Source organism: Anolis sagrei, chromosome X (genome assembly GCF_037176765.1).
Source record: "Anolis sagrei isolate rAnoSag1 chromosome X, rAnoSag1.mat, whole genome shotgun sequence".
NCBI lineage: Eukaryota > Metazoa > Chordata > Lepidosauria > Squamata > Dactyloidae > Anolis > Anolis sagrei.
In genome coordinates, this window is record NC_090034.1 from 63,993,898 (window position 1) to 64,017,067 (window position 23,170).

General features: G+C 40.6%; 1 protein-coding gene across 8 annotated transcripts in view; it reads left to right on the top strand.

Annotated features, from left to right (window-relative positions):
* PUM1 (pumilio RNA binding family member 1) overlaps positions 1-23,170 on the top strand; it is an 80,249-nt gene that overhangs the window by 44,843 nt on the left and 12,236 nt on the right. For 4 of the 8 annotated variants that reach the window (XM_060784675.2, XM_060784680.2, XM_060784681.2 and 1 more), the window contains exons 11-19: positions 4,218-4,356; positions 4,755-4,898; positions 6,519-6,809; positions 11,612-11,848; positions 18,598-18,865; positions 20,787-20,916; positions 21,057-21,191; positions 21,848-21,985; positions 22,852-22,977. In XM_060784675.2, coding sequence (XP_060640658.1) covers positions 4,218-4,356; positions 4,755-4,898; positions 6,519-6,809; positions 11,612-11,848; positions 18,598-18,865; positions 20,787-20,916; positions 21,057-21,191; positions 21,848-21,985; positions 22,852-22,977 — 1,608 coding nt within the window. The remainder of the gene's footprint in view (positions 1-4,217; positions 4,357-4,754; positions 4,899-6,518; positions 6,810-11,611; positions 11,849-18,597; positions 18,866-20,786; positions 20,917-21,056; positions 21,192-21,847; positions 21,986-22,851; positions 22,978-23,170) is intronic. The other 4 variants (XM_060784679.2, XM_060784682.2, XM_060784683.2 and 1 more) reach the window with 1 other exon arrangement.

Consider the following 23,170-nt stretch of genomic DNA (forward strand, 5'->3'; position numbering starts at 1 on the left):
GGAATGTATTCCTCTGCCCATTGATGTACATACATCTTTAGAAATATATTTTGATAGCCAAGAGACAGTTCCATTGCAATGACAAGATCACTTATAGAATTTTGTGTATACCTATATATAGAACTATGTGTCAGTCTGAAAATACAGAGGGAATAAGGTCATTAGCTCTTGAAAAAGGTGCCAGGTATTTTTTTTTAAATAGAACTATTTTCCAAGGGTAATAGAATAGTGGGTTTTTTGCTATTTACATTTGATTATTATTACAATTACTATTTCTATGTTTATTTGTAACCACCTTTTCTCTCTACAAAAAAGACTCAAAGCAGATTATAGTAAAACCAATGCAAAAAAATATATGAACATCAAAATAGAATTAAATTAATGGTATTAAAAATAAACAGTTAAAATCCTTAAATTGAGGGGCAGCCACCGAGAAAGAAGATCCAATCTCTTGTTCCCACCAACTGAACTTGCAATGGAAGTGGGATCGAGAGATGGGCCTCTCCTGAAGGGGATCTCAGGGCCCTTTCCTGATTCGCTTTAACAGTCTTGTTTTCCTGTGTTATCTGATGTTCCTGTACATTTGCTCTTTGACCTTCTGTAGGACATATCTGTGATCCAAGTCTATTCTGATCACCCTACTATGCTGGAATGTTTCCCTGGGCTTCCCTATCCCTTGTAAACTAAGACAGATCTATGGATGGTATACTGTTTAACACAGGCATGGGCAAACTTTGGTCCTCTCTCCAGGTGTTTTGGACTTCAACTCCCACAATTCCTAACAGCCACAGGCCCTTTCCTTTCCCCCCTCAGCCACTTAAGTGAAAAGGAAATGAAAAAAGAAAAGCAGCCTGAAGCTGTTAGGAATTGTGGGAGTTGAAGTCCAGAACACCTGGAGGGAGGACCAAAGTTTGCCCATGCCTGGTTTAACTATGCTCCATTTTATGTCTTTCTAGCCATCTTGGTCTTCGTAAAGAATTTCATTATGCTTTATCACAGTTATGAATAACCCTTATGCAAACTTGCATTGAGTGTTTTGGCACTGAAGTGTTCTTGGTGTTTAAGAAAAGTATCCTTTGGTTTACCATTCCCTGGGCTCTTTGTGTGGCACAATTCATGCTACCTACTATCTTGAACTTACTAGTCCCCCAGTTGTGTAATTCATGGAGAACACATGCTTACTTGTAACTATATTTCTGTGAGTGATCACCTGTCACATCCTCCCTCTGGACTCTTACCACCTCAGTCACATGTGCTGTAACGTTGGACATGGAACTGAGTAGCATTGGCAGTAACTGTCATATTTATGTCACCTAGAGAGTGGGCAGGGTTGGTGCCAAAAAAATTATGCCTAGCGATTCTAGAAGGTTTTGTAGGAAGCTTGTGTTGGTGCATTAGACCCAATTGTGTAAATTTACAGATAACCACTAGGAGAAATATAGTGACAGTTAAGCAACAAGTACTTTTTCAGCTTGTCAATACAAGACTGAACACTCGATCGTGCTGAGTTAACTGGGGAAAGAAAAAGAGCATGCTGAGTAGATTGGGAAGGAAGCAGAGCATTGTTGAAGCAACAGACCAGGTCAAAAATGCAGTACATGGCTATAATTTAGATCGGTTGAAGGAGGATAACATTTTTTAAAAACCCTGGTAGTCAAGAAGAGGATGCCTGTATTCACTGGAGAGGTGCATGTACATGCTTGCATGACCACTAAGTATCAGTTTGTTTTTGTCTACTTCTTCCTCGTGTAGTCTGAAATGTGCACAGATGGATTCCCCCTGCGCATGCACAGCAATTTCGGAACATATCAGAGCTTATTGATTGAATTTAGGTGGAGGCCCCGCCCACACTCCTCATAAGTATATATGGCCCTGGGTGGGGCTACGCCTCAGTTCCTCTTTCCATGCGACATTAGCAGCAACAACAACAACTTGGAACTTCCTCTCAATCTTCCTTTGTACTTACCTTTGGACCGGACGCTCGACTACCTGATCTCTCCAACCCTGACTCAGACCTCGTCACTACAGGCCAGATTCTAACATGTCCACTTTATATTTTAAAAAATGTGCGTCCTGCGGGATTAACCTCCCTGACACCAAGCACCACAACAAATGTGTTTTGTGCCTGGGCGAATCTCACAATCCCCAGTCTTGCACTATCTGCTTGTGTTTCACCCCCCAAGCCCGGCGTAACAGGGGCATCCGCCTTAAAGCCCTCCTTTACAAACAGGCTCTAGCCCCCAAAGAAATGCCGGCTTCCATGCGCCTTGTTCCAGAACCTCCCTTACCCTCCCTCACCCAGGGACAACAAGAATCCCCCTCTCTGCCTGACATGGACAGGGTTGCAACTACCAAGGAAACCAATCTGCTCACGGAGCCTCCCAAAAAGAAGGCAAAAGCCTCTAAACAATCTTGCCATGCGGCAAAATCGAAACAAACTCACAACAAAAATAAAAAAAGGACAGCAACTCACTGACAACCAGCCCTTGTGTCCTCCTCCTCCAAACATTGCACTCTCTGAAACAGGAGTTGCCCAGCTGGAACAATCCTCTTTTCCTGACCTGGTTGAACCACCCCAACTCCTCTCCTTGGAGTTTCCTGCCTTGCTCCTCGAAAACCGACGGCCAATCTTTCACAGAGACCGTCTGCCCTTTAGCACTTCAACTAGCCACACCTCGGAACCGCCCCTCTTCCCCAACACTGCCAACAAGGCCATGGTCTAGGGAATACCTTCCCTCTCTCTCCAGATGCTCTCCCCGGCGCCCTAGATGTTAACCCTCCTCGGCTTCGGGTCGCTCTCCTTAACATATGCAACGTTAACCATTTCATCAAACTGCGGAAATTCCGCATGACCACCCTTTCCTCTACCCTTCCTTTTATTAGCGTGGCTAGCTACCGTTGACCTTCGGGTGCCTATTTCCTGGAGCCTGGAGCTCATACTCTCCCAACTTTCAAAACCTCCCTTTGAACCTATGTCATCCAACTGCATTTCTCACCTCTCATGGAAAACTCCCTTCCTCAGCAAGACAAACCCGCAAGCTTGCCGCCCTCCGGGCAGACTCCCCTTATATCCGATTTTAAGATGACAGTGTAGTTCTTCGCACTGACGTCCCGTTTCTTCCCAAAGTTGTTTCCCATTTTCACATGTGCCAGGACATTACTCTACCTACCTTCTTTCCTAACCCATCTTCTCCACTTGAAGATGACCTTCACTCCCTGGAAGTCAAAAGAGCTCGGGCATTCTGCATACATAGGACTACCCCTCACAGGAAATCACCGAGACTATTCCTCAAATACAGACAGAATGCCCTAGGCCTCCCAGTAACATCTCAACGACTCGCCTCCTGGATTGTTGTGACGATTCGACTGGCTTACCAATTAGTGGGCAAGGACCAGCCACGTAATGTGACTGCTCATTCAACTCAGTCAGTTTCTGCCTCCTAAGCCTTCCTTCAAGGCGTCCTGGTTGAGCAAATTTGCAAAGCAGCAAGGTGGTCAACACTATCAACATTCGCTGCTCACTACAAGCGGGACATCATGGCAAAAAAGACTGTGCTTTTGGAAGAGCCATGCTGTTCTCCTCTGTGGCATAACCCACCTCCAAGGTCAGTAGCTTTTTAGTCACCCAACTGTGCGCATTTCACACACTACACGAGGAAGAAGTATAGGTTGCTTACCTGCAACCGTATTTCTGTGAAATCTGCACAGCCCCGCCCATCCTCCCTGCTGCATCATGCCTCACAACCTCTACTGCTGTCTGGCTATGAGGAACTGAGGCGTAGCCCCGCCCAGGGCCATATTTACTCATGGGGTGTGGGCGGGGCCTTCGCCTAAATTCAATCAATAAGCTCTGGAATGTTCCAAAATTGCTGCGCATGCGCAGGGAAAACCCATTTGTGCGCAGACTAACACTCGAAGAAACAGGGTTACAGGTAAGCAACCTATACTTCTGTGTTACAAGAAAAATATTGTGCACCTTTACCATGTAAAGGTATATTGGTACCAGGGCCATTTAACTCGATTTCAATTCTAGGTTATAGTTTAACAAAATGTAGGTCAAGGTGGGGGGGGGGGGGTTAGATACATCTGGAAGGCATTTTTTTTTGGATGATTACCATGATTAATTTTGTAGTTGTCACTGGCAACCATATTGTTGGACCCTTTGGCTGCTAACTGAAGAAAATATAGCAGTTCTTTTGGTTTTCTGTGTTTCTAAGGTTCTCCGTGGAGGAGCCAATCAGCGTCCTTTGACACCAAATCAAAGCCAACAGGGCCAGCAAACAGATCCGTTGGTGGCTGCAGCAGCAGTAAATTCAGCTCTTGCTTTTGGACAAGGGCTGGCAGCTGGGATGCCAGGTAGGCATTTCTGTTTTGTTTCAGCAGCACATTGGGAATGGAAAGATAGGATGCAGAAGAGTATTGCATTGATAGAATCATAAAGTTTATTGGACTGGAAAGACCTTTTAGTCAAACTCCCTACCAGTGCAGAAAGCCACAGTCAAGGTATCTCTGAGAAGTAACCATCCAGTCTTTTAAAACTTCCAGGAAGGGTGCCTCCTCCACTCCCCAAGGCAGTGCAGTTGGACTCTTCTTATTACTATCAGGGTATTTAGCCAGAATGTTCTTTCTTGCGATTTGAGTACTGTCCTCTAGGGCAGCAGAGGACAAAATCACTCCTCCTTCTAAATGGCAGCCATGTAACACTAAATGTTATGTTAGTTCTCTGGTGTAACTACTTAAATTTGTTATCCTAGGTTATCCCGTACTGGCGCCGGCAGCATACTATGACCAAACAGGTGCTCTTGTGGTGAATACAGGGGCCCGGAATGGCTTAGGAGCCCCAGTGCGACTGGTAGCCCCTGCTCCTGTCATCATCAGTTCCTCAGCAGCACAAGCAGGCATGTTTCTTCACAAAGTGCGGGCTAAATGTAATTCCGTGAAGTGTTATTAGTTTAACTGTGTACTATCATGAAATGCACAGTTTCATTTTGTGTATCCAAGAACTGACAGAAAGATTCTAATAGGGTTTAAATTCTGTCAAATGGGAAGGGGATCATAATGGAAACGGCATTCAAGGAGGCATCAAGCAGGAATAGCTAGATCAGCAAGCATTACTGGTTCTTAACTGTTTTTTCAATACCAATAATACAATACTGAAACTAACAACACTCAGTTTGGCCTGGAGTGGACTTTTGTTTGCAAGGAACTGTAAACTTAGTTCAACTTTGTCATTCCAAAGTGTGTGCCAAAGATCAAAATATCTTCAAAGGCACTTTGTTCTTTAATTTTAGGAGTGCATTTTTTCTTTGGATCTATCTTTGGACTTTTGAGTGGTAGTGCTGCCATTGTTGTTTTTTGAAGTAAACTCCTTCTGGTAAACCCTGAAGCCCGCTCACTACAGAGTAGTTTGCGAACTAAAAAACAATTTTGTGAATTAAAATATCTGATGAGAAAGCCTTCTCATCTTTTTATCCCATGGTGATTTAAATAACTTTTTTTTACCTTGGATAGACTTATGTTTGCCTTGGGTAAATTTAGATTGCAATTGGTAGTAATTGTAAATATGATTTAAAAGGACACCTTAGGACAATTAATTGCTGAGCTGATAAAAAAGAGACAGAGGGAAATGTGTGTTCTTTGTGCACACTTGAGTGTATATGTGTCATAAATAACTTTTCAATAACTTTAAAGCATAGGTTCTTTTTATTGCAATTTCCAGTGTGAGAGGGTATATCAGAACTTTTACACGAAGAATGACATTGGACATACAGACATACTCTATGCAACTGCATTGGATTCACAATTACATTGGCTAACAAGTAAACAAAGGAGAATTACATTTTCAATCACCATTCACACACGTGCATCCAAATATTACTATATCATTTTCTCCCTCCTTGGAGAAGCACCTGTTTAGGCCAGACCCTCTTTTCCTGCAGCCAGCCAACGCACAGTTCCAAAACTTCCATAACTTCAAAACACCAAAATGACAAAACTTCTTTCCATAAGAACAATGCCAAGGACCAGATCTCTATTTTCCATACAGCAGAACCTGACTCCCTGCACAAAATCTAAGACTCCAAAACTCACTTCTTCCTCTTCCCTTGAGAAAGTTCTTATCAGAGTTTACTTTCAGTTCTTATTAGTAACTTTTAATTACAGTTCCAGCAAGCAGGTAGTTGATCATTGCAGGCCTTAATATTAGAATTGTGTCTTCAGCCAAATTAGGCCCCTTTCATTCAGTTCCATTCATATCCACACGTCATATTAAATTGACATTTATCAAATCTATACATTGAATTTCTTATTACATATGTTACCCAGAAGCTAAGTGTAAACACCTTTGGACTACATAGTGATGTGTGTGATCAACACTACATAAATGTGAGTGAACATTTGCTTAGAAAGTGCATGGGTTCTGTATGGAGTGAACTATAGATAAAGAGGTGTCTAAGCTGAATTGCACTAAGCTCTTTGGTTTCTCCCCTTCTTTCTCTCTTTCTGATTTATTTTTATAGCAGTGGCAGCTGCTGCTGCTTCAGCAAATGGAGCTGCTGGTGGTCTTGCAGGAACAACTAACGGTCCATTCCGCGCCCTGGGAACTCAGCAGCCACAACCCCAGCAGCAGCCAACCAGCAACTTGGCTTCCAGCTCCTTCTACGGCAACAACTCTCTAACTAACAGTTCCCAGAGCAGTTCACTCTTTTCTCAGGGCTCTGCCCAGCCTGCCAATACTTCCCTTGGCTTTGGGAGCAGCAGTTCCCTTGGTGCTACCCTGGGGTCTGCACTGGGAGGCTTTGGAACAGCAGGTAGGACTCATGGTTGTCCTTAGGAGGGAGGCGCATCTGTGGGGATTGTGTTGGACTGAGTTGTTCTGGGTATAATAGGGCAGGAACATGCTTAAACTAGCAGGTCAGGTCCAATCAAAATTAGTTTTGCTCTTTATACTAAAAGAATCTACAGGAATTGTGACTTGAGCAGTCTGATATCTATAGTTTGAATTGTCTTGTAGCTGCCTGAAGGTGAAGAACCTTTGCCACTGCAGGTAGTTTAGACACCAACCAAAGTGAATTCCACCAATCATGGCTAATGAAGTCCAAAACATCTGAAGCATCACAGGCTCCCTATTCCTGCTAGACAGTGAATACGTTTGTGTTATTAACTTCGCTGCAAAGAGCTTAGGGTGATGCCATGGTTCTTCTGATTTGTTGTTGTTGTTGTTCATTAGTTCAATCATTTCTGACTCTTCATGACCTCATGGACCAGCCCACGCCAGAGCTCCCTGTCGGCCGTCTCCTCCCCCAGCTCCTTCAGAGTCAAGCCAGCCACTTCAAGGATGCCATCCATCCATCTTGCCCTTGGTCGGCCCCTCTTCCTTTTTCCTTCCATTTTCCCCAGCATCATTGTCTTCTCTAAGCTTTCCTGTCTCCTCATGATGTGGTCAAACTACTTCAACTTTGTCTCTAATATCCTTCCCTCCAATGAGCAGTCGGGCTTTATTTCCTGAAGTATGGACTGGTTGGATCTTCTCGCAGTCCAAGGCACTTTGATTTGTAATGCTTTGTTAATATACAGCATCGGATTTTTCATTGAGTTATTTGACTGAACCTAGATTTACTAGGAGTGAACAGGTTATTCTAACCACTCTTATCATCCCCCTGGTTTTCTACTAAATTTGTTGAGTTAAATTTGTTACAGTTAACTACAGATCACTACCAAAGATCAACAGTTCTTTGGTAGACATATAACGTTACACTTGTAGAAAAATGAAAGCCAGTTTACATACTAATGAGATCGATGCACTTGTTTATTTTTACATGAAGAATTAAATCTTGACTATTTGATACTGCAGGATTCAGGGTAAAATGCTTTCATGCAGCGCTGGGATGCTTGGTTTGGAGCCTGAGTGGCAGAGTATACTCTGCTGGTTCGCATTTTTTCTCTTGAATTAGGGGGCCACAGTGGGATGTTTTGGGGGTCCGTGCCTCCAACTTTCGAGGTCCCAGGTTGCAGAGTGACCCATGTGCCTGAAATGGACCCACACCCACTTCTCTTATTCCCATCAGGGTTTCATAGAATCCTAGATTTGGAAGAGACCCCAAATGCGATCCCGTCTTGCCCCATTTCTGCCACGCGGGAATGCCCAGTCAAAGCCCTCCCAACAGATAGCCATCCAGCTTCTGAATAATAGAATCTTGGAGTTGGAAGAGACTCCATTCTATTAACAGAGACATCAGGAATGTAATTTCATCTGAAAGGGACACAAGGTGAATTCTTCCCAACTCTAACCATGTTCCCCAATCCTTGGGGGACTTGCTAACTCTGGTTGATTCCCCTCCCCAATCACAGCCAGAATGAGTCCAATTCCCTGCCTCTGAGTCAAGACCTCATCTCTCAGGAAGAGAGCCAAATCTTGCACCCTGAATTGGACAAGCTACTGGCATGGCACCTTGGCTTTTGTTTTAGAAAATGGCCCAGGTCATCTACTTCTTTTGCCACTCCTCTACTCAGTACTCTTATGGATTAAATGAACTTTCTTATCCTTCCTTCTGACAAGATCCCTTGCCATAAGAATCAAGTTGCCCTCCAGCCTATCCCAATTTTCTTTCTTATTTTCACCTTTTGCAGAAGTTTAGAGAAAAGTAACAAGGCTGATCCAGTTTTGTAGATCAAAACATATGAGGAAAAGGTGTGTTCTACATGCTGAAGAGAAGACTGAGGGGTGACACAATTGCCTTCCTTAAATACCACAAGCAGTGTCACAGAGAGGAGGGGGAGCGTGTTCTCTGCTGCCCCAGAAGTTAGAACTAAGCCTAATAGTTAGAAGTTACAGAATGATAGGTTGTTATGGAACATTAGGAGGAAAATTATACTATTGAGTATTACAAGGAATATTGATAGGAAGAGCAACTTGGCAATAGAGCCAATTACTCAGAAAGGTGGTGGCGTCTCCTACCCTGGACATCTGAAAAAAGGAGGCTGGGCAGCTATCTTCTGGGAATACAATAGGTGAAGCTCCTGCATTGAGCAGGGAGTAGCCTTGATGTCCCTTTCAATTCTGTGTTTCTAAGACATACTCATGTTCTTTTTAAAAATAATCTTTATTGAAGTTTTTTTAAAAAAACCCAAAGAAAACAATATAGAAAAATCAAACAAAGTGTACAAAACAAAACAAAAAGAGAGAGAGAGAGAAAATGAAAGAAGGAAGAAATTTAAAAAATTGGTGAAAAAGGAAAAAAGAAAAAAATAAAGATGAAAACACAGCATAGCAGATAGTGGTTAAAAGGGGAAAAAAATCTGGAGCAGGGTGGTATGTATCTCCTTACTTGACTTCCTGGGTCAAGTGGTTTTTCCTCTTTTTTCTTTTGCCTTGGCTTTTCTCCCCTCTTGTTTTCTCTTCCTTTTAAATTATTATATTTCCATTTTTCTGTTTCAAATAATTTGTTACTTTTGTCCAGTCAGTTTCTTTTATTGGAGTCCCTTTATTTTTTTATATTAGGTATGTTAACCTATCCATATTTTTAATGTCAACAATTTTTTCTATCCAGTCACTAATTTCTGGGATCTCTCCTTTTTTCCATAGTTTCGCGTAGCAAATTCTTGCTGCAGTATTCAATAAAAAAAGGAGTTTATCTATATATTTTTTCTAATTTTTGGTCTATTATCTCTTGTAGGAATATCTCGTGTTTGAGTGGGAATCCTATTTTTAACATGTCCTGCAGTATTTTGTGAATTTTCCCCCAATATATTTTAGATTTTGTACACGACCACTACATGTGGAAATATGATCCCTCTATATTTCCACATTTCCAACATTTTGTGTTTATATTTTTGTAACATTTCCTAAGTTTTTGAGGGGTCATGTACCACCGATGTGCTACCTTAATCCAATTTCTTTTTAGGTCTGTTGCGTATGTGTGTTTGATCTTTGTTTTCCAAATTTTTTCCCAATCTTCTTTTTAAATTGTTTTTCCAATATTTTCTTTCCATCTCTTCGTGTATTTTTCCTCTCTTTGGTTCTGTGTTCCATTCCAATAATTTCCTATATATCTTTGCTATTACTTTCCGTTCCGACTTCAGTATAGTGTCCCAGAAGATATCTTGTTCTTGAAAACCTTTAGGGAAATGGAATGGAATAATTGGCCAAAATATAAAGAATTATTAAAGAAAGAAAAAGGTGTGACTGTATTAAAGACACAACAGGGAATTAATATGATAAACAAAAAAAATCAATGTATTGTCGAAGGCTTTCATGGCCGGAATCACTGGGTTGTTGTAAGTTTTTCTGGGCTATATGGCCTTGTTCTAGAGGCATTTTTCTCCTGACGTTTCGCCTGCATCTATGGCAAGCATCCTCAGAGGTAGTGGTATCAATATAGACAAATACAGGAATGTTTTAAGAAAGACAAAAAAAAAGGTTTTCAAGACATACTCATGTTCTACCGCTGAAGCTACGGATGAGGAAAGGACCCTGCATTCTGTTGATACCAGGTCTGCTCTAGTCTTTTATCTCAACAGGAACCACACTAGGCTACACTCCTCATTTGCTATGAGGGACCAAGGAAAGGCCTCCCTGTATCCCCATTTTTAAAGTGGATTGTGCACAACCCACCTGGCCTATGAAATCAGCCCTAGGCTCCATCCTCTTCGTATCAGAAACCACTCCACCAACCTTTCAATGGCTCCTTCTTTGGAGGCTTTGAATCAGAGGCTGGATGGCCATCTCTTGATAGTGCTTTGAGTGCAATTTTCCTGCTTCTTGGCAGAAAGGGTTTGGACTGGATGGCCCACAAGGTCTCTTCCAACTCTAGGATTCTATGATTTTCTTCATGGAATCCAACTTGAAATAAGCCGCACAGCTTTGTGGGCCCATGTTCATATAGCACTACAACATGGACATTGCATCAGCTGACCAAGCAAGCTTGTAAACACCTTCCTCTTAATCACCAAAATTAACACTTTGCTTGCCCTTGAGCGGTAAGTACATATTTGGTATTCTACCCATATGTGTATTCCACCAAAGCTATAAAAGGACAATGGTCTGCTTACTGTGACGCTCACAGAATCCTGCTCTTGTGGTGTCAATCCCTGTTCCTCATTTTAACTTGTACTTCGCTACACAGTCTCTGGAATTGAGGGCTTCATTGGGAATAGCCAGAATTGTATGGATGGTAGAAAGCACTGCCTCTGTCTAAAGACACTTTTCAGCTCTAGAGAGTTTAGACAAGGCATGGGCAAACTTCGTCGCTCCAGGTGTTTTGGACTTCAACTCCCACAATTCCTAACAGCCGAAGGTTGCCCATGCCTGGTTTAGGCAGTTGCTTTAAAGGCACAGAACAACCTAGAGAATGGGAGAAAGGCCGGACATAAATAAAGATGATGATGATGATCATCATCATCATCATAACAACAACAACAACAATAATATGTGAGTTCACAGATGACCACGTTACAAGAAAGCAATGGTTTTGCTTAAGAAAGCCCAGGCAACCCATAGTTTGTATTTATAGTAGCCTATGATGTATCACTTGTTTTTGTAAACAGCCATGATGCCCCTTTCCCATTATTTGAATGTTTTGTTCAGTGATAAATCCCCTTGTTTCTATTTCAGTTGCAAACTCTAACACAGGCAGTGGCTCTCGCCGAGACTCCCTTACAAGCAATAGTGACCTGTATAAGAGGACATCGAGCAATTTGACTCCTATTGGACACAGTTTTTACAATGGCCTTGGGTTTTCATCTTCTCCGGGGCCTGTTGGCATGCCTTTGCCTAGTCAGGGACCTGGCCATTCTCAGACTCCACCACCATCCTTGTCTTCGCATGGATCATCTTCGAGCTTAAATCTTGGTAAGGAGCTATTTCCTGTAATTGTGAAAATAATGTTTGTAGCAGCCAACATTCATCAGTCATCATGTTAGATGTCTATACGGATGGGATGCGGGTGATTTTGGTGTGGAGGAAGTCTCAACAGTTCCATTGTCATGCATCAATCTTTACCTGCTCAAGTTTGGACTCACTGGGACCCAAAATTAAAGACATGCTCTGTGGTTATGTGAGGAGCAAATAAACAATTTTTGTTGCCACCATCGCATCTGCAAAGAACCATCCAGAGAAGTGTTGAGTGGTCAGAGGTCTGTCCTCAAGAGGAAAACACTGACCACTCAAAAGCCCGCTTTGAAGATAAAATTGCTCATATTCAATCCAATTTGGATGCTGTGCTTGATACAGTTCAAACAAATGTAACCTTGGCTCCTGCTTATCCAGTGTTGTTACTTTTCAATTCGTGCAGCCTGAGGATGTGGGCAGGATTCTTGGAGATGTGGCAGCCAGCAAATATGTACTATATTCTTATATTTTCTGGTTTATCAAACAGGCCAGAGGGGAAAGTGGCTGAGTAGGTGAAGATGATGTAAATGCCTCTCTAGAACAAGGCAGAAATGCTACTTGCCTAAAGCAGACAGTTCTGAAGCCCATATTAGAAACGCCATCCCTGAACCCCTCTGTAATGGACAATTATTGGGCAGTGCCCAACCTTCTATTTTGGGGCAAGGTATTGGACTAAGTAGCAGATTCGCAACTCCAGCGGTTTGTATTATTCTTTCTCAGCTAATATGTGATTCTATGCCATAGTCAGAAGACAGATCAGAAAATAGGAATCCAGCCTAAGGATTACCATCCTCCTGAAAACTCAGGTTTACAGTTTGGGGTACTCCTGAACTGAGCATTGAATCTGGAGGCCCAGGTTTCTGCTGTGGCCCAGGAGTTCCTTTGACCAGTTAAAACTTCTGTGCCAACCGTGCCCATGACTTGAGGTGCCAGATCTAGTCCTGTTGGTACATGCCTTAGTTATATCATGTTTGGATTACTGTAACACACACTATGTGAGGTCTCTCTGAATGTCCAGAAACGTCAGCTGATCCAAAGAGCTGTAGCCAGACTGTTAACCATTTAGGGTCTACAGGGAGCCCACAACTCTGCTGTTGCAACAGCTCCACTAGCTGCTAGTTTGCTTCTGAGCACAATTTAGGGTGTTGGTCATGACCTCCAAAACCTTTTATGGCTCAGGTCCAAGCTATTAGTCTGATCATATCTCCCCATATGAACCTGCCTGAGCTCTGAAATCCTCAGTAGAGGTCCTTTTCTCAGTCCCACCACCATAACAAGTGTGGTTAGCGAGGACATGAGAGAGAGCCTTCATCTTGGTTGTAGCTATGAATCACACAATTGGGTTATAGTGCGCTTCCGATGTTTGTGAATTTTTAGCGATTTGAATTTTGGCAAAACACTGCCCCCTCTCCCCCGGGCAGAAAGGTGCCCCCTCACTGGTACGCTCCTGATTTCTTTTCCTCCACTGCTACAGTTAGTAACTCTCCAAATCTGTTTCGCTTTGATTTTCTGCTTTTATATATATATATATATATCTATATCTATATCTATATCTATATCTATATCTATATATATATATATATATATATATATAATCTTTATTGCGAAATTTTTTTGCTCTTGTGCAGATATAGAGTAGTGTTAAAACAAAGAAGAAGAAAAAAGAAGAGTAAGAAAAAAAGAGAAAAAATGAAAAAGAAAGAAAGAAAAGAGAGTGAGGGATAAAAAAGGAGCGGATCGTCTTGTAACTCCTTTGTTGACTTCCTGAGTATCTTTCTGGTGGTTTTTCCTCTTCTTTCTTTCTTCGCTTCTCCTTCTTCACTCTTGTTTTCTCTTCCATTCATATTATTATCTGTCCATTTCTTTGTTTCAAGTAATTTATTACTGTTGTCCAATACGTCTCTTTTATTGGGGTCCCTTTATTTTTTGTTATTAGATATGTTAACCTGTCCATATTCTTAATGTCTATCACTTTTTCTATCCAGTCACTAATTTCTGGTATATCTTCTTTTTTCCACAATTTCGCATAGCATATTCTTGCTGCAGTGTTTAACAGAAAGAGGATTTTATCTGTATTCTTCTCCATTTTTTGGTCTGTTATTCCTAGTAGAAATATTTCCGGTTCAAATGGGATTCTCATATTTAACATTTCCTATAATGTCTTATGTATTTTTCTCCAATATATCCGAGCCTTAGTACACCAACACCACATGTGGAAATAAGTTCCTTCTATCCTTCCACATTTCCAGCATTTAGTATTTATATTTTTAGAACATTTTCCCAGTTTCTGGGGTGTCATGTACCATCTGTGTGCTACTTTAATCCAATTTTCTTTAAGGTCTGTTGCTTGTGTGTATTTGATTTTTGTTTTCCATATTTCTTGCCAATTTTCTTTTTTTTTTATTGTTTTTCCCATATTTTCTGTCCATCTTCTCATAGAATTTTTTCCTTCTTCTGATTCTACGTTCCATTCCAGTAATTTTTTTGTAAATCCTTGTTATTACTTTTCTTTCTGAATTTAGTATGGTATCCCAAAAGGTATCTTGTTCTTGAAAACCTTTTTCCTTATCTATTTTAAAACATTCTTTTACTTGTCTATATTGATACTATGAGATTTTTTTGTCTATCATATTCATTTCCTGTTGTGTCTTCATTACTTCACTTCTTCACTTCACTCTATTTATTACAGTCACACCTCTTTCTTTCTTTAATAATTCTTTATATTTTGGCCAAACATACCAACCCATTTCTCTTCTTTGTATGGCCTCTAATGGGGATATCCATAATGGGGTTTTCTTATTTATTTTGTTTTTATATTTTTGCCAAATTTTTATAACGGCGGATCTAAGAAAGTGATTGCCGAATTTCTTCTCTTTCTTTGAGCCTTCATACTACAAATAATGATGCCAACCTGTTATCAGATCTACTCCCTCTAGATTTGATTTTCTGCTTTGTGCTTCATTTCTCTCTTATGCACCCACCTCAGATTGTCTTAATGCCACCTTTGCTTAATACTCCCACCATGAGATGTAGGAGATGCTCTCAGAGCAGCAGCAATATGCCAGATTCAGATGGCCATTCAAATTGCCTCCTTTGCCTCACAGAAGACCATGTTGTTGGCTCCTATTCCCACTGCCAGGCCTTCTTCATAGCTCAGGCAAGGAAGAACGCAGAGGCTCGCCTCCTTTCTCTCCTTTAACAGTCAGCTTTTTAAATATATATAATTTTTATTGAGAGTTTTCCTTAAAAATACAATTTAGTTTAAATTAAAAAGAAAGAAAGAAAGAAAAGAAGAAGAGAAGAAAAAAAGAAGAAAGAGAAAAGAAGGGGAAAGGGAGGGGGAAGAGAGAAAAGTAAAAGTTTCTTTGACTTCCTGAGTATCTTTCGTGAGGATTCATCCTTTTCTTTCTTCCATTTCCATCTTCTATTTGCTTTTTCTCCCTTCCTTTCTTATAGAAGTGATGTATTCTTTTCATATTATTATCTTCTCCTTTTTTTGTTTTAAGTATTTGGTAACACTCTGCCTTTCCCCTATCCCCTGTCAGCATTTCCCCATCTTCTCCTCAAAGAGGCCCTACCGCCTCCTTGTTCTTCCGATTGACCTTGAGTTTTAGAGTTGTAGTTCACCTACATCCAGAGAACACTATGGACTCAAACAATCATAGGTCTGGACCTACCTTGGCACAAATACTCGATATGCCGAAATGTGAACACTGGTGGAATTGGGAGAAAATAGACCTTGATGTTTGGGAGTTGTTGTTGCTGGGATTTATAGTTCACCTACAATTAAAGAGCATTCTTAACCCCACCTTGAAGGGACTCACTGGCGCAAACCCCTCTCCAGCTTCACACTCTCGCTCTCGCCTGCATATGCACAACACGCTGCCATGCACTAAGCATGCCTTCTCTCCCCTCCCCACTTGGAATCTCAAAAACAGCCCTCCCCTTGGCTGAGAGGCCAGCCAATCACAGCAGAGGAGGGCTTTTGGCGGGAGGATTTGCCGTCTGTTTCCAAAAAGGAAGAGAAGGACAGGTGGAGAGATCTTCAGCCTTCTCTTCCAAAGGGGTTACTGAGACCATCAGAAATACGTGTTTTCTTATGGTGTTTGGCAACCCCTCTGAAACCCCCTCATGACCCCCCCCAGGGGTCCCGACCCCCCGGTTGAGAAACGCTAAGTTACATTGACCTTGTTAGGATACTTCTCACTTAAAATGACATGTATATTATGTATTATGGAAGAAGCAGTCATCAGTGTGAGAATACAGGACTTTTGAAAATAGTTAAACCACTTTGAATGAATTTTTATACTTTGAGAGGATAAGCATATTTTCTACATTGTAGACCAAGCCACTCCTCAATCCTGAATCCATAAATTCTAGTAATTCACATCTGTGCTAACTTCTATCTAATCAGTGGAATGCTGCTCAAATCGGTTCATTATGTTGCTTTGTTCATGACCTTATGGACATTCATAGTGCAGGTCAAATAAGGGACATTGCATCTCTGTGCAGATAACTCTGCGGTATTTTATTTCCATTTTATTTAATCCTTAACCTGTTCACATTTGTATCCCTTTATACCTAAACTGCAAGTCTCAGGTCGCTCCTGACACGATATATATTAAAAAAAATACCTAAACTTCAAAAATATATCCAAAATTTTTTGGATTGGGTGTATTAGGAAAATAATGGTTACTTACTATGAATGTGAGGCACAACATTTCTCAAGGACTCTGCCTTTTTTCAAGAGCAGGAGAAAAATAAACTCTTGATTATAAATCATTTATATAGTGTTACAAACAAGATAGGTTCTGTAGATTTGCATACAAAGCTGAATTTGTATGCAAGTCAGAATACACACATTTTAAAAGGGTAACCCCAGCCATTTTTAAAGTTTTGGATAACATAGTGAAAGGTTACCATCCATGTAATCAGGGCCATAGTGAGAAAAAATTGGGAGGGGGGTAATCTTTTTTTTAATTGAATCATGATTCAGGTAAAACACAAAATAATTTAATTTAATAATAATAATTTAATAAGTAAAATAATTTAATAAGTAATTACTGAATAAATTGTCAAAATTTGTTTGAGATAGTGCTTGCAGTTCTGGAGAGACTCATTTAATTTTTGCTTCTCAGAGACTTAGCAGCATCAAGATTTGGTTCACCAGTTAAAATTCATGAGTTAAACCAGGTTTTTTTTAACCTGAAAAATTTCGGCCAGGGAAGGGGAGGAGATTTGAACCCCTAACCCTCCCCCTTAGCTACAGCCCTGCCTGTAATGTTGGTTCTGCTGTCTGTGCCCCTGTTTGTAAGATTTCATCTCACTTTTCTGTCCATGTGACTATTAGATTTTGAAAATGTTCAGTTATTGTGTAAACAAGGATTGGTGATAAAGCTTCACCGGAAACGACTTTTTTCCCACGCTAACAGGAGTGGTTTCCCTTTCCTAGGGGTAGGTTTCCTCTTACTTTCTGTTATTTAACCCCTTTGTAACTAGGAGTCAGATGTAAGTCAGATGCTTCTAACTCGGTAACAGCCTGTATGTTGTTTTGAATGTTCAAGCTCAGAGATTAGTGGCTAATTCAAACTAAAGTTAATGACGACAAGCCAGGGTGAAACGTATTCCCATAATTATATTTCACCAAATCATAGTTCTCCAGGCCTGAATGTTATGGGAAACTTTGTCTACTGTCTGTAATGCGTATGTCTAGAATTATTTGCCAAGATGTGGATTTCTTGAATGAATGCCTGGGCAGGAAAATGGTGGTACTTTCCTCTTAGTAGAATAACCCTATAATTTTAAATGCTTAGTTGTTTTTTTAATTGCTTATAATGTATTATATTTCGATTGCTGTTGATTTTGTATTGTATTTTAACATGTTGGAAGCCTCTTGGGGTCCCTTTATGGGAGAAAAGCAGTGTATAAATACAACTTCATCATCATCATCACCAGGAATGGGCAAACTTTGGGCCTCCCTCCAGGTGTTTTGGACTTCAACTCCCACAATTTGAACCTCAGGCCCTTTCCTTTTCCCCCTCAGCCACTTAAGCCTGAGGCTGTTAGGAATCATGGGAGTTGAAGTCTAAAACACGTGGAGGGAGGCTCAACGTTTGCCCATGCCATGGATCTTATCAAAATCCAAAAACGAGCCCTGGGTTTATACATGAAGTTGACTTACATATGAGTCCACAATTAAAAACACAATAACATATTCTAATCTAATAAAACAATTAAAAACAGCAGGGTATAAAAGCATGATTTGGAAAATAATATAGTGAAATTGATGGATTTGGAATTATGTGCAATGACAACTGGAATGGCCTGGATTATGATTGCGTATAGTGTGGTTTATGATAGTAATTGTAATGTTTTTAAATGTTTTAATGTATTTTAACTTTGATTTTAATTTTTAATTTAAATGTTTATTTTAATTGTTTATTGTTTTTAAGGCATTGAATTATTGCCTATATTGTAAGCTGCCTTGAGTCCCCTTCGGGTTTGAGAGAGGCAGGATATAAATATAGTAAATAAATAAATAAAAATATGGTCAATTGAATGAGATTTTTTTAAAAAAAAACGAGCATGTGTTCTGTCTCGGTGATAGCTTGGGCAGATTTGTTTCTTTGTGTTCACGGCTGTTAAAACCTCTTTTATCCAATTCATGACAAGACATGTTATTTTCCATTTTTTAAAAAACCTTACCCCAGGAGGTCTCACCAATGGAAGTGGGCGCTATATCTCTGCTGCTCCTGGAGCGGAAGCCAAGTACCGGAGCGCAAGCAGTGCCTCCAGTCTCTTCAGCCCCAGCAGTACGTTGTTTCCTTCCTCGCGCTTACGTTATGGCATGTCTGATGTCATGCCCTCTGGTCGCAGCAGGCTGCTTGAGGACTTTCGGAATAACCGGTATCCAAACTTACAGCTCAGAGAAATTGCTGGGCATATCATGGAGTTTTCCCAGGACCAACATGGATCTAGGTAAGATGATAAAACTAAAATAAAGCTACAGAATTGATCTTCGATATGTCTCTTAAAAATTAATATAAGTTCCTAAGAATTGTAAAGTGCAATAGTATAAATAGTATAAATTTCTTAATTAACCAATATGTCACTGTGAATGTAATTTCGAAACCGACTTTCATATTTGAATTCTTAGAAGCCTTTGTAATATACATGACAGAAACAGTGACTAATATGTTCTGACACAAGAGGCCTACATAAAGAGTATAATGAATTCAATGGGTGTATCTGCATGGCAGAAGTTGCAGTTTGACATAACTTTAAAGGCCATGGCATACTGAGATCTGTGGCATGGTGAGGCACCAGCACTCTTTGGCTAAAGATCTTGTACAATTCTAACTGCCCTGATTCCATAGCCTGGAACAACACTGTCTAGTTCTGGGAATCACAATTCAAAAAGAATGTGTCCAGAGAAGGGCGAACATCATTATTAAAGGCCTGGAAGCCAAGTCATGTGAGGAATGGGAGTTAGTATGTTTTACTTGAAGAAGAGACGGTTGAGAGGAGACAAGATAGTCACATTTAGCTATTTTGAAAGAATGCCACTTTGAGAAGAGGGCAAGCTTGTTGTCCGGGATCAACCTAAGTCTGAAACGACTTGAAAGCACACAAAAACAACAACAATCCTATCTCATCAGCCCAAAGCAGGCCCATACTTCCCATTGAAATACTAAGTTTATATTTGTTAAAATTGTTCTTCATTTTAATTATTGTGTTGTTTTTAAATGTTTTTTGCACTAAAGATAAGATATGTGCAGTGTGCGTAGGAATTCAATCATGTTTTTTTTCCAAATTATAATCCGGCCCTCCAACAGTTTGAGGGACTGTGACCTGGCCCTCTGTTTAAAACGTTTGAGGACCCCTGCCCTAGAGCAATGTTCCCAACCTTTGGTCTTCCAGGTGATTTTGGACTTCAGCTCCCACATAATTCCTAACAGCTGGTAAGCTGGCTGGGATTTCTGGGAGTTGAAGTTTAAAACTCGTGGAGGGCCAAAGGTTGGGAATCACTGTTCTAGAGAAGAGGACAGGGAGCAATGCATTCAAATTGCAGGAAAAGAGATTCCACCTAATAATTATGTAGAATTGCCTGAGAGCTGTTTGACAGTGGAATGTGCTTCCTCAAAATGTGCAGGAGTACTCTTCTCTGGAAGTTTTTAAACAGAGGCTGAATGGTCATCTGTTGGGAGTCCTTTGGTTGTGTTTTCCTGCGTGGCATCATGGAGTTGGACTGGATGGCCCTTGCAGTATCTTCTAACTGTGATTCTTATTACCACTAGAGATTTTTAGTTTTAGATCTGTTGTTGGGTTTCTTGAAGTCATTTCTGATTTAAGGTGACCCTCTCATTGTGTTTTCTTGGCAAGATTTGTTCAGCTAGGTTTTCCTTTGCCTTCCTCTGAGGCTGAGAGTGCAGCTTGCCCAAGACCATCTTGTGTATTTCCATGGGCAAGTGAGGATTCAGTGTCTGTATTCTTGCCAGAGAAGCACCGAGTCTCATGTGGTGTTGTCTTCCTTATCAGAAGATTAACAAGTAGTACCATTTGGCAGTAACTCTGTTTATACTCAGGGACAGAAAAACCTTCCTTGTGGTCGTCATAGGTCACATAAGACTTATTTGCCTTAACCTTCTGCCAAAACAGCCTTGCAAAAGGATGCCCTCGAGATATGCTGTACAGCTGTAGTGGGCATGCTGACTGGGGTTCATGGCTTATGGATCCAACACTGAGAAGTATCTGGTTGGGAAGCAAGAATATACCTAAAACTTTTTAAAAGATGTATGGTAGATACACAGGGGGATTGTAGAGGCAGTTGACTTCATTTGTTCAGCTCTTCCATTTGGGGGAAACAAAACCCAATCTTTTACAATGGAAATACTTGCAGGTTTATCCAACTTAAACTGGAACGCGCCACCCCAGCTGAACGGCAGCTTGTCTTTAATGAAATCCTGCAGGCAGCTTATCAGCTGATGGTTGATGTATTCGGAAACTATGTCATCCAGAAGTTTTTTGAGGTAAGTTTTATTTGCGTTGTTCACTGTTTCTAAATTTCATTTTTGTTTCTTGATTTTTAAGAAGACTTGCATTTTAAATTGGTAGTATAATATCTGCTTTGTGGGATTATAAAGAATGTCTTTTTTTTTTTGCTTTCTAGTTTGGTAGCCTGGAACAAAAACTGGCCTTGGCAGAACGTATTCGTGGCCATGTCCTATCCTTGGCTTTGCAAATGTATGGCTGTAGAGTTATACAGAAGGCCCTTGAGTTTATCCCTCCAGACCAGCAGGTAATTGTAAGTTTCCACTTTAATTTACTTCTTGATGTCAGATGCTCTTGTCTGTGTTGCTTCAAATTAAATTACATTGTGTTTTGTCTTTGTGAATTTCCTTTAGTCTGTATGGTCTGTATGTTCTGTTGTGAACGTGCAAATAGTGATACACCTTAGGGCGAAACTGAACCAGGGATACTTGTCTAAGAGAGTGAGTTTCCTGATTTGTAATTTCAGCAGCCAGTACACAAAAGCATCTCTTGCGTTGTCTAGCCAAAGGAATATTCTAATAATTCGCTAAGAAGTTTCTGTTCTCTTGTGTTTGGGAGATATAAAGGAAATAAAACAAAGCTTCTCCTTACTATCTTTGAGAATGGTTGATTCATAAAGTTGGAAGTATCCCTTGAGTTTTCAGGGAACCAGGTTAGTAGTAGAACCACATAGTTTTCATACAGAAGGTTCACTCCAATTGGTGGCATCTTTAGTTTAAAGCATGAGGGAGCAAGTGATGGAACAGTCATCTGCTTGAGACGTCAGAGTATCATTGCTATACAAAATGGACAGTACTGGCCCAGATTAACAAAAATTGTGAACTGGTATCAAGCAGTTCTTGAAGCCCTATGATGCTTGCCAGCTGTGATTCTGGTGGTGCTTTCTCTCTCCTTCCCCCACCCCCATAGAATGAGATGGTCCGAGAACTGGATGGCCATGTGCTGAAGTGTGTAAAAGACCAGAATGGGAACCATGTTGTGCAGAAGTGCATTGAATGTGTGCAGCCCCAATCATTGCAGTTTATCATCGATGCATTTAAAGGGCAGGTAAGTGTGCTTGTTTATGCCAGGCAAGAAGGGGTATTGTCTAAAACAGGGGTCCTCAAACTAAGGCCCAGTGGCCGGATACGTTCATTTACCCAGCCCTCGCTCAGGGTCAACCTAAGTCTGAAAGCACACAACCGCAACAACAATCCTATCTCACCATCCAAAAGCAGGCCCACACTTCCCATTAAAATGCTAATAAATTTATATTTGTTAAAATTGTTCTTCATTTTAATTATAGTATTGTTTTAAAGTGTTTTTTTGCACTACAAATAATATATGTGCAGTGAGCATAGGAATTCATTCATTTTTTTTTTTCAAATTATAATCTGGCCCTCTAACAGTTTGAGGGACTGTGACCTGGCCCTCTGTTTAAAAGGTTTGAGAATCCCTGGTCTAAAACATTGTGAAGAGGTTAGTTTTCCAAGTTAGTCTTAGTTATTGCTTCTTGTGATTTAAACGTTTCCCTTTCCCTTTGAAACCCACAATAATTGACATCGCAGTGTCCCCTTTGTCAACTATTGTAATGTTTTGGCTAAATTATTCAGAAATATATGGCAGTACAATAACTGTCTTTGGTGCATGTTATAAGACTCCTTTTGAGCTTGTAGAAATTTTCCTCCAAATTTTATTCAAAATAAAAGGGGAGATTATGCAGAAATTCTGTTTATATACTTACTCTTGGCCTCCAACTAAAACTGCATTCCATTCCATTTCACATTATACGTGAGTAAATGCAGTAATGTAATCTACTATTTTTAAGAGCTTTTAAAGTGTCACAGTGTTTCAGTTGTCGGGTTTTTGTTTAAAAGAATGACTGTTTTGAATCAGGAATTTCCCCCACCCTCCCTTGTGTCTCTCAAACTCAGGTGTTTGCCTTGTCGACTCATCCCTACGGCTGCCGTGTCATTCAGAGGATCCTGGAGCATTGTCTTCCTGAGCAAACTTTACCTATCCTGGAAGAGCTTCACCAGCACACAGAACAGCTTGTGCAGGTAGCACTTTGGAGAAAGAGATGTTGAATAAAAATAATAAGGCTTCTCGCCTTCTTGCCCTGAGTACCTTCTCTCCCCGAAGGTACTCAGGGCAGCTTACAAAAAATAAGAGAAATGGCAAACATTCAATGCCCAGAAACAAATAGGCAACCAAGGCAAAAATATAAAATAGTATAAACTCAATATAACTTGT